The sequence below is a fragment of the Mus caroli genome, chromosome 4, assembly GCF_900094665.2.
Source record: "Mus caroli chromosome 4, CAROLI_EIJ_v1.1, whole genome shotgun sequence".
In the NCBI taxonomy this organism is placed as follows: domain Eukaryota; kingdom Metazoa; phylum Chordata; class Mammalia; order Rodentia; family Muridae; genus Mus; species Mus caroli.
The window spans coordinates 132866595-132877687 of record NC_034573.1 but is presented as its reverse complement, the minus strand read 5'-3'; the positions used below and the strand labels follow the sequence as shown (position 1 = coordinate 132877687).

The following is an 11093-nucleotide window of genomic DNA, read 5'->3' as shown; positions in this document are numbered from 1 at the left end:
GCACTCACTTTGTAGACCAGGCTGGCCTCGAACTCAGAAATCCGCCTGCCTCTGCCTCCCGAGTGCTGGGATTAAAGGCGTGAGCCACCACGCCCAGCTGATTTAACTTTTTAAATGCTGAAATTACAGGTATGAACCATCATGCCTATAATGGCATATATTATATAGAAACAACTGTCTGTATCAACTTTTAAAAATATATATTTCTTATATATATATACATATATATATGCATATACACACATATATATGTATATGAACACACACACATACACACACATATGTGTGTATGTGTGTGTGTTCTTTCTGCATGTGCACCTGTGTGCCAGAAGAGGACATTAGATCCCCTTATACATGGTTGTGAGCCACCATGTGGTTGCTAGGAATCTAACCCAGGTCCTCTGGGAGAGTAGTCAGTGCTCTTAACCACTGAGCCATCTCTCCAGCCCTGCATTGACTTTAAAGATAGCAGTGCTACATAGCTCAGGCTGACCTTAAACTCTGAATCTTCCTGTCTCTGAGTGCTAGAATCACAATGTGACACCACACCTCTCTAGTAGATTATTATTTAGAAATGGATACAGTGACATACTACTTAAGGGAATGTTCTGACAATGTATCATTGGGCAGTTTTCTTTCTGCATGTTAGTATGTACTGGTACACCATTGCTGAGACCAGTGCTACACCATGACACAACAAAACAATCTCATAGGCTCCTCACTGTATATGTGGTCAGTGGTTGACTGCATTATTGTAATGAGGTATATGACTGTATGCCATATGTATTTACAAGAACTTTTGTTGTCATGTCGACTATGTCAAACGTAACACTCTAGAGATATAATTGTAGCTCTTTCCAGACCTTTTTAAAAAAGCCTTTGCATGGTACTGTCTGCTTTTTATTCTTCCCTTTGAAGAGAATTCCATGTGGCTCTTTGTAGTCAATCCACCTTACTGCTTCAGGAGCTTGAAAAACAGAGTAATGGAGTCTAATTGTGTTTGCATGTAGCAAATACTGAAAGCAAAAGAAAGTTATCTTCATTGCACACCACTTACTCCCTCTTTCAGGCTTTGTGTTTCTGACTATTAACACAGTTAATTTATTTCTCCTAAGGAGTGATATAATTCTTAATAAAAAATATGTCATCCTGATGATACTGCTTTGATTATTGAGTACAGTGAAATCCTAGTAAGGTTTAGCGAGAAGGGCATTTATTTATTGTTATAATGAATCTGAGACGTTAGTTGTCAGTGTGGACTGAGCTTAACTGGCATGGATTATGAATAGCCCTTGAAGCACATTCTGTAGTTCATATGTAGTTTTAAATCACTGTAAACTTATAGGCAGGTGAATATTACAATTGTCTGTTTTTCTTTTTAGGGCTCATGTAATCAAAGAAGTTTCTTTGTTGTGTGTATCTTTACAGAACACAACAGGAACTGAAAATGCATCAGGTGAGTTTAAATATAAAAATATATACAAATTCATGACCTAGATGTTAGGCAAGCTATTGATTTTTAAAGATAGCAACACAGGCACACTCCTTCATTCCTTCCTCCTGGATGCTTGCTTTTGTTTCCTAACACCGTTATCCCTCTGCCTTTGTTTGCACAGTGTGAGTTGTGTGTGGTGTGGCATGCGCATTGCTTGATGTGTGTTGGTGTTTCTTTGGATCCTGAGGGAGACTAATTTAGGAACTTTACCTCAGATTTCCTTTGTTAACTCCTCTTTTGCCACACTCAGAATTAGTTTTTTTGTGTTTTGTTCGTTTGTTTGTTTGTTTGTTTGGTACATATCAATCCTTTGTTCTCTGAACTTTTTATTTTGTAATTTACTGAGATTAAAAATCAATTTTAGAGACACTACTGCTCAAACAAACTTTCAAGTATCTTGTTCTTGAAAGTTCTTTGTATAAAGTACAGAATGCAGATACTGAAATGGAAGATGTTTTCTTTTGCAGGAGGATGTGTGTTTACCAGGAGATTAAACTATTCTGCTATGGGATATTTCTGTAACCTCAGTGGTATTAGCTATGTGATTTTAATGCATTCTAGAGCAATTTTCTTATTTTTTGTCTCATTCTCACAGTTACAGACATGGATGTCAGAAACAATCTCCTAAAAGTTTTTGTAAGCATGCCTTGAATCCCAGCATTTGGGAGGTAGAGGCAGTTAGGTCTCTGTGAATTTGAGGCTAGCCTGGTGTACAGAGCTAGTTCCAGGACAACCAGAGCTACAGAATAGAGAGACACTGTCTCAAAAAAACCAAACCAACCAACCAAACAAACAAAAAAAGAAATCCAATATGGATATCAGAAACATTATCCTAAAATTTTTTATAAGCAGATTTTTAAAAGATGTGAAAAATAAAAATATAAAGTATATATATATGTATATATATATTTTTTACTTCATAGCTTAAATCATTTAAGACTTGAAAACATTTTGTATCTTATCAATTGAAACTTTAGATACTTAAAAAAAAATCATTTCCAGGTGTTTCTAACTAGAAAGCACAAGCATAGTTTCATGAGGTGATGAAGTTTAATAAATTCTGTCTCATGTTGCGTTGAGAGAGATGAATTGTTGGAGTGGGTCATTTTGATTTCTTTTCATTGCTTTCATTATCAATGATAAGTTTATTTTAATACACAGGACTGTACCTCATAAACACGAATCTGGCGAGCACATGGGCACATGGTCTCCATTACAGTAATAGTTGAAGATTTACTGACATGCTTTTGAAGGCAGCTTATATTTGAAATGGTGAGGGGTTAGGAAAAAAGCAGAATGTATTTTTGGGGATCATCCACCAGAGGTATATTTATGTATGCATTTCATTTATTTTCCTAACTTAAGATTGATTCTTAATGTGAACCTGGTCATCAGCTTTGGCTTTTCAGCAGTCTGGGTCTCGTTAGAGGAGTCAGTTCTGGGGGGAGTGATAGTGACTTCCCAAAGTGGAATTTGAATGCAGACTTTGTTCTTGGTGTGGTATTTTGTGCTCATTTATCTGAGGAGCTGACGGTAAGCTTAGGGTTAATTGTGCATTGATTCTCATGTCCTACTGAGTCTATAAGAATCAAGTGTGATTAGACTTTATCTGTCCTGGGTGTTATTTGTTCCCATGGACAGAACCCCTCCCAGCATGTCATGGACACTGCAGTGAACCATGTGGATGAGGCTCTGCAGTCTTGATGCTCAGAGAAGCAGGCAAGGCCATTTCCAGAGGATAGTGAAAGTGCTGTGAAGCATCGAGTGCCTGTGAGGAGGAGTGGCGGGGAGGGCTAGAGGAAGTGCTCTGCGTTACACAGACGCTGATCTCAGAACCAAGGTGGGACACAGCCAGAATCCAGGTGCACAACAATACAGGAAAGGAAGTAATGGGCAGACTGACGCACAGTGCACAAAGGGCAGGGCCATATTTTATTATATTTTATTGCAAATGGGTAAAGTGTAGAAGTGGAATTGCTTATTTATATTTCTTCTCATGAAAAGGCAGTAAAATTTGCTTATTATGTATGAATATTCATATATATATATTTGTTTTCTGGGTGTTTATTTATTTATTTATTTATTATTTTTTAACTTTGGCAAAAAGTCTCTCTACATAGCCTTAGTCGTCCTAGAACTTACTATATAGACCAGGCCAGTCTTGAACTCACAGAGATCCCTCTGCCTCTGCCTCCCAAATGGTGGGATTAAAGATGTGTACCACCATACCCAGTCCTTATTATATTTTTAAAATTCAGAGCCATTAATCCATATTGCTCATGTGAAATGGTGAATGCAACCTTCTATAATAGCCATTTCACCAGTAGCAGCTGGCAGCTGGCAGAGTGTGTGAAGAGAGGGGCTGTGGTAGGGGAGGAGAGGCTGGTTCTGAGGCCACATGGAGCCAGGCAAAGAGGTACAAGGTCAGTTTCATGGGCCTTGTTAAAGATCAGAGGAGAGTTTGCTTGAGTGACGGGGGTGTTTGGGACAGTTCTGAGTAAAGGAATGTTTGAGTTGTGTTAATAAATATTAATTAAAATGATATATTTTCTGTTCTGTTATACTGATATTCCTGTTCTTTAAGTCTGATGACTTAAAGGTTCATTTTGCTTTAATGATTAATAAATATTTTGGATTATTAATTATGAGGTCAGCTAGATTTTCATGTGTTTGTAAGTTGGCCTTTCTATCTGTAAATAGAAAGTATTTAAAACTCTATCTTAGTTTCATACATTTAAAAATATTTATTCTGTTTGTATGTGTGTACATGTGTCTGTATGTAGATGCCCCTGGAGGCCTTGCAGCTGGAGCTACAGATGCTTCTGAGCCTCCTGCTGGGGACGCTGGCATCCAGAGCCAGCTCCAGCCCGGTTTAGTGTTTTCTGCAAAGAGGTGTTACATGAACATACTTGGGTTTTCTTTTCCTTTCTTTTTTAATACTATAGACGCTGTGTTTATTCCAGTCGTGGTATTTTTACAGTTTGACACTGGTTCATGGTTTCTTTTACCTCTTCATGTTTTAAGGATTTTCCCATCATTTTAGTTCTTGTTAAGATGTAGAGCTGCTGAACTCTGCCCTCTGTGTTACTGTTTTTCTGCTGTTAGTTAAACTCTTTCTTGTTGTTTGCCTTAGCTTACCATTGTAGTTGTATGTCGTTTCTGGTTTTCTCTTTTCTGAGTATCTTGTTAACGTTTTACCTCAGCTGTTTATCTCTGAGCTTAAATTTTAAGTTGTTTGATATAAAATGAGACTCCTAGGCCAGTTTTTCCCTAGATTTTCACCCCTGAGGTGTGATTTGTGTGCCTCATGGTGTACCCATTTGACACACATCTGCACTCAAGGAGATATGGCCATTTGCTGGCTGTGGGACATTGCCCTGTCCCAGGCTTCCCTTGCTGATTAGTCCTTCACAAGAGGCAGCTGCTGACGAACTTGGTGTCTCTACTGTCCTGTTCTCTAGTGTCATAGCTATGCAGTCCTACGGAGTGCATCCTGTGTTTATCTTCCCATGACTTGGTCATCCATCCGGGTTGTTGCTGCGTAGTGGCTGCATTTTCTTTGCAGAGGTTTATTTTATTTTATTTTATGTTTTAAAGACTGTCTGAGTTTGGCCAACTCCGTTCAAAGGTATGATTCTACCAGATGGTTAACACTGTGGTGACTGCTCGATTTCATTTTCATTATCTTCTTCCTTTTTTTCTGACCCTAAAAATAGACTGTTTCAGCATATGCTAATTATGTAGCAAAGAAGTGTTTATAATTATAGATACAAATATAAATTTCAGATTTAAAAAGACTTCCATAAGGTACTCCTAGTTGTTATGATTTAGATCTCAATAAATATTATCTTAAGAAATTTGTATTCTAATAATGGCACCTAAATCTTTTAAATCCAGTATTCTGCTAGATATATAATAATTTTTATAAACATGGGTGTGATTTTTTTTAATGAAACGATTAGATTATCTGAAAATTGAAAAAAAAAACCACATGGATTGTATTTCTTTAAATAATTGGAAGGCTTTGCTTTTTTGTGTTGTTTGGGCATGGATTATGGTAGACCAGACTTAGGGCTGTTTGACTTTGCCTTAGCCTTATGGTCCTTGATTCCTCTGAGCATCACTCCGTCTGTGACTGACAGGCTTGCATCCTGATGGGCAAAGGATAGGCCGGTGGTTACAGTCATGGTAAATGGGTTGGTAAACAAAGCCTCTGGGCTGCTGCCTGGGAAGTGGGAACACTGTAAATTACTGCTGCTACTTCAGCCAGCAGCAGCTACATTGTGGTTCTGCTTTCTAGTACCTTGTTGTTGACAAAAACAATCTTTATTGTTATTATGTGTAGATGTGTACTGTGTGCTGGGGAGGGATGCGTGCAACAGGTAGTTGCAGGATAACTCTGCGGAGTCTGATTTCTTTCCACTGTAGAGGCTGGGGTTTGAACTCAGGACATGTTTGCATGACAAGAGCTTTCCCTGCTGAGCTGTCTTGCTACCCTCTACCTTCTATTACATCTCATGGTGGATGTGAACTCAGACCTTTGCTTGTTCTGGTACAGTAACCTTATGGCTTGTGCTGCTGACAGCTTCTCCATGGCCTTTGTGTCCTGTGTGTCTATGATAGAAAAGTGATGGAAACTCAAAAGGAGTAGTCACAGTGAGTTGTTTCTCTTTATGAATAAGCTGGGATTCAAACTGAACTTGGAAAGATGAAGAAGACACTGACTGGCTGGAAGGATGGCTTAGGAGAAGCAGCAGCATGAAAACCTGCCTTGTGATAGACTCCTTGATCCAGAGGAGGAAGAACACAGAAGCTATGCCTGCTGTTTGTCACGGGCCAGAGCAAGATGGCAACCTTTTTATCTCCCCACAGAATTGTGGGATTTTTGTTTGTTTCTCTTTTTCTCTTTAAAGCACACAGTAGACCAAGCAAACTCCATCTGACAATGTGTCTGTAGACTTTGTTTGCTGCCCTTGATAAAAATAGTTTAAAATTAAAGTATCAATTTAGACTTTGTCTTCCGTGGGGCAGGATCTTAAATGTGTGTGTGTGTGTGTGTGGTGTGTGTGTGTGTGTGTGTGTGTGTGGTGTAGGCGTGTAAGGTGTGTGTGTGGTGTATGCGTGTAAGGGGTGTGTGTGTGTGTGTGTGTGTGTGTGGTATGTGTGTGTGTGTGGTGTGTGCGTGTGTGTGTGGTGTGTGCGTGTGAGGGGTGAGTGTGTGTGTGTGTGTGTGTGTGTGTGTGGTGTGTGCGTGTGTGTGTGTGTGTGTGTGTGGTGTGTGTGTGTGGTGTGTGCGTGTAAGGGGTGGGGAGAATGGGTGTGTGATTAGTGATCAAGCCTAGGGCCTTGTCCATGTAGACATGAGCTCTCCAGTGAACCACATCTGCAGGTCAGTTATGATTTGCTGTTGCTGCTGGTATTGATGAGGATGTTTGCTTGTCCTCCATCAGCCTGGGTGCTGTAGACTGGTCAGACCTGCCCTACTTCATTGGCTCATGAGACACTCACTGTGCATGTGTGGGTGTAATAGAGATTGCCTTGCTATTTCAGGCGTTAGGGCAGTGGAGTAGGTAAGAGCATCAGGTACCATAGACTTAAAAAGTTCAGTCATCTTGGTTTGTGGACACATTACTTCTGGAATTCCTTTCTGCTTTGATGATATATTTTTTAAAATATTTATTTATTTATTATATGTAAGTACACTGTAGCTGTCTTCAGACACTCCAGAAGAGGGCATCAGATTTTGTTATAAATGGTTGTGAGCCACCATGTCGTTGCTGGGATTTGAACTCAGGACCTTTGGAAGAGCAGTCGGCGCTCTTAACTGCTAAGCCATCTCACCAGCCCCCTGCTTTGATGATATTATTTCATGAATTCCTCTGTCTCTGCCATGGCTCCTAATACAAGGACCTATTTCTCCCTTTGTCTTGCTTCACTCTGGGATAATGGCATCTTGAGTTCTCTACTTCCCATGAACTCTTTCTGCACTTCCAGGAATCCATGTACTCTTCATCTATCCCTTTGTGTCTCAGACCTCTTAGCAGTTGAAGCTGGACCTTTGCTCATTTGTTCATAGCCCTCCCTTTTCTGTGTCTCCTAGCCTGGGCAAAACACCAGACGGAGGAGTACATGCCTTAAACCTGCTCTTGATTGACACACCGGCCAGTAAGGGCTCACTAAATTTCAGCCCCAGGAGTCTTGTAGGGAGGAAAGTGGAGGCAGACTTGAGGCCTGGCTGATCCTGGTGAAGTGTAGAGGCTGCAGTACAAATACAAATTGGCACCTTTAGGTGCTGGTTCTGGTGTGAGGTATGGCTTCCTTCCTGGGCCTGCCAGACTGCAGCCCTGATCAAAGATCACTATGCTTAGGACTCTGAAACATAGCAGTACATCCTAGAATGTTCTAGTTTGTTCTCTCAAATTAGCTACGCCACCATGGAATCCATGATGTAACATGAGTAAGTCACCTGGGCCAAGGGATAGATGGCAGGGAAAAGCATATGGTTCTTCACAGTTTCCAGTAAGGTCAGACCTGGAACATCACATTTTTAAGGTTTTGGGGTTTTTTTGTGTGTTAGGCAGTGGGGACAGAGTTTCCCCATAGATGGCTTCATGAGCAGGAGGTTGGCAGGTGTTAACTCACCATTGTTTCCTTCCTACTCAGTACAATGCCAGCATGGAAAGATTTGTTAATGATTGAATGAAGAAGGGAGACCTGTGACCATCAGTTGGGGACAACTGGCTCTCTTTGGTTTGAGGGAGTAGAAAGTTGAGGGCATCAGATTGACAAATATTAGTGAATTAGTTAAGACTCAGTAAATCACTAACTTACCACATTAAACTTCAGGCTTGCTGATCCAATTGGCATGTTTGGAGTGAGTCCTCATTATAGGAAAGCAGAAAGAAAAATCTGGTAACATCTTCCATCTAGAACACAGAGGTCTCATTAACCCCAAAGCAGTGACATGCCTATCTTCAGCAGCAGCAAGGACAGACAGACATTTTAGGCCTGCGAGTCTAAGGAAGCTGTGGGTGGCTTGCTGAGCACATCCATTCTGTGTTTGCCTCCTTTGCCTTTCGCTCCATGCTGGTGGATGCTGCTCTCCAGGCTCACCTCTGGCGGTTCCTGCCTTAGCTCTGGCTGTCTCTCTCATGTCCTCTGTTCTGAACACATTGACCTTTTTTGCCTATCTGCTCTCTGAGTTCACCAGGCTTCTTCCTAGTCATGATTTGGTTTCTACTGTTGCTGTCTGCATTTGTCACACTTGAAGCATTTTCTCTGACGTGGCCCCTGGACTGCAGTCCCCTCCCCGCTCATCTTCTACACTTGATCTGGACTCTGAGCATTGGGCACTGTTTGGATTTTGCATTTTTGACTGTTCTTACTACATAGAGGCATTGTTGGGGCAAATGGGACTCCCAGAAGGGACTCAGAAATATAGTGGTGCATTAATATTGAGTAGATAGATATTATAGTTTCTTTTAGATTAAGACTGGAAAGAGAAACAGTTGTGATTGTTTCATGTAAGAACCAAGGCAGGTCAGTTCAAAGTATGAAAATACATCTAATATTGTCTTAAGTAAATGTACAAAAGTGTCTAGCTTATAAGTGCTTCGGGAGACAACTTTTTTTTTTTTTCCATGGAAAATGTTAGCATTTAATTAACCTCCGGTGTGGCTTTTAAGCCACCAGAACACAGGCACCTCCAACACCCTTAATTTTCACTCTTTATTTATTTATTTATTTATTTATTTATTGAGACAGGGTTTCTTTATATCTCCCAGGCACCTCCAACACCCTTAATTTTCACTATTTATTTATTTATTTATTTATTTATTTATTGAGACAGGGTTTCTCTGTATCTCCCTGGCTGTCCTGGAACTTACTCTGTAGACCAGGCTGGCCTCGAACTCAGAAATCCGCCTGCCTCTGCCTCTTAATTTTCTCTTCAGCTCTTCTGCTGAAGAATTTGGCCTTCACGATGACAGGTTGCTTAGGGAGCTTTCCCTTGCCCAGAACTTTGTAGTAGCCTGATCGAACAACATCAATGATGGGAGCAGCTCCAGTCTTGTTTTTTTGCTGCATTGACCCGCGTCTGCTCGCTGACCAATGTCCACAGTTTATCCAAGTTGCCTGTTGGGCAGAAGCTCTGGTTCCTCTTCAAGTGGTAATGCCGCATACCAACTTTCCCAAAGTAACCTGGGTGATATTTGTCAAAGTTGATCCTGTGGTGATGCACGCCTCCAGCATTCCCGCGGCCGCCTGGGTGCTTGCGGTGCTTACGATGCGGCCGTGGCTGTGGCTCACGTGGCCCCGGAGTTTCCGGGTCTTCCTCAGTCTGGATGGCATGGCGGTGGCAGAAAGGGAAAAGGGGGGAGACAACTTTTTAAAAAACATTCTTTTGCTCCAAAGGTTTATTTCTAAATTGCTTGTTTCTAAAATTTCCTTTCCTTTCCTTTCCTTTCCTTTCCTTTCCTTTCCTTTCCTTTCCTTTCCTTTCCTTTCCTTTCCTTTCCTTTCCTTTCTTCCTTCTTTTTCTTCTTTCTTCTTCTTTCTTTCTTTCTTTCTTTCTTTCTTTCTTTCTTTCTTTCTTTCTTTTCTTTTCTTTTTTTTTTTTGGTTTTTCGAGACACCTGGAACTCACTCTGTAGACCAGGCTGGCCTTGAACTCAGAAATCCACCTGCCTCTGTCTCCTGAGTGCTGGGATTAAAGGCACCACTGCCTGGCTAAAATTGCATTTTCTAATAAAAAGGATTTTTGTGTAGTAAGTCTCTATGCTCCCTAAATAATAAGATATACCATGCACTGACATAGTGTTTAACCTGCACTGAGTAGGTTAAAGTATATAAGAAGATGTGTGCAGATCATATGCACATTTTGTGCTATTCATATAAGGAACTTTGAGCACTTTTGGACTTTGAGAGTAGGATAAGTCCTGATCCTGGATCAGTTGGGAGACAACTGTATCAGCCCTATGGATTATCTATTACAAATCCAAGACATTCTGGCATACATTGAAAACTGTATTCTGAGAGATGACCCTGCTCGTTCAAGTCTGTCTGTCTTAAGAGAGGTCGGGTGATGGCGATGGTGATGGAGGTGGCTGAGCAGTTAAGAGCTGCTTTTGGGGATGATCTGCGTTTGATTCCCAGCACACACATGGCAGCTCACAACTGTCTGTAACTCTGGTTCCAAGGCATCTGGCATCTTCTTTTGGCCTCTGTTCACAAAACACACATGAGGTGCATTTGTATATGTGTAGACAAACACACACACACACACACACACACACACACACACAGAGTTTGGTTTGGTTTGGTTTTGGTGTTTGGAGACAGTTTCTTCCTTTAGCCCTAGTTGTTTTGGAGCTCTGTCTGTAGGCCAGCTCATAGAGATCTGCCTACCTTTGTCTCCTGAGTGCTGGGATTAAAGGTGTGTACCACCCTGCCCAGCACAAATATTTTTTTAAAAATGTTACATTTGGAGGCTGGAGAGATGACTCAGTGGTTAAGAGCACTGACTGCTCTTCCAGAGGTCCTGAGTTCAATTCCCAGCAACCACATGGTGGCTCACAACCATCTGTAATGAGATTTGATGC

At 41.0% G+C, this 11093-nt stretch overlaps 1 protein-coding gene and 1 pseudogene across 7 annotated transcripts in view; one reads left to right on the top strand and one right to left on the bottom strand.

The window, feature by feature from the left end:
- Prdm2 (PR/SET domain 2) overlaps window positions 1–11093 on the top strand; it is a 101197-nt gene that overhangs the window by 16661 nt on the left and 73443 nt on the right. For 4 of the 6 annotated variants that reach the window (XM_021161466.1, XM_029476797.1, XM_021161468.2 and 1 more), the window contains one exon: window positions 1383–1456. The exons of 1 other annotated variant lie outside the window; for it this stretch is intronic. In XM_021161466.1, the coding sequence (XP_021017125.1) occupies window positions 1448–1456 (9 nt within the window). In that variant the 5' untranslated portion in view covers window positions 1383–1447. Of the gene's footprint in view, window positions 1–1382; window positions 1457–4802; window positions 5124–11093 lie in introns of those variants that run through there. One more of the 6 variants, XM_029476799.1, reaches the window with a different exon arrangement.
- On the bottom strand, window positions 9442–9867 carry LOC110292356 (annotated as a pseudogene). The gene has a single exon (XR_002377710.2). The product of XR_002377710.2 is annotated as a 60S ribosomal protein L27a-like (transcript).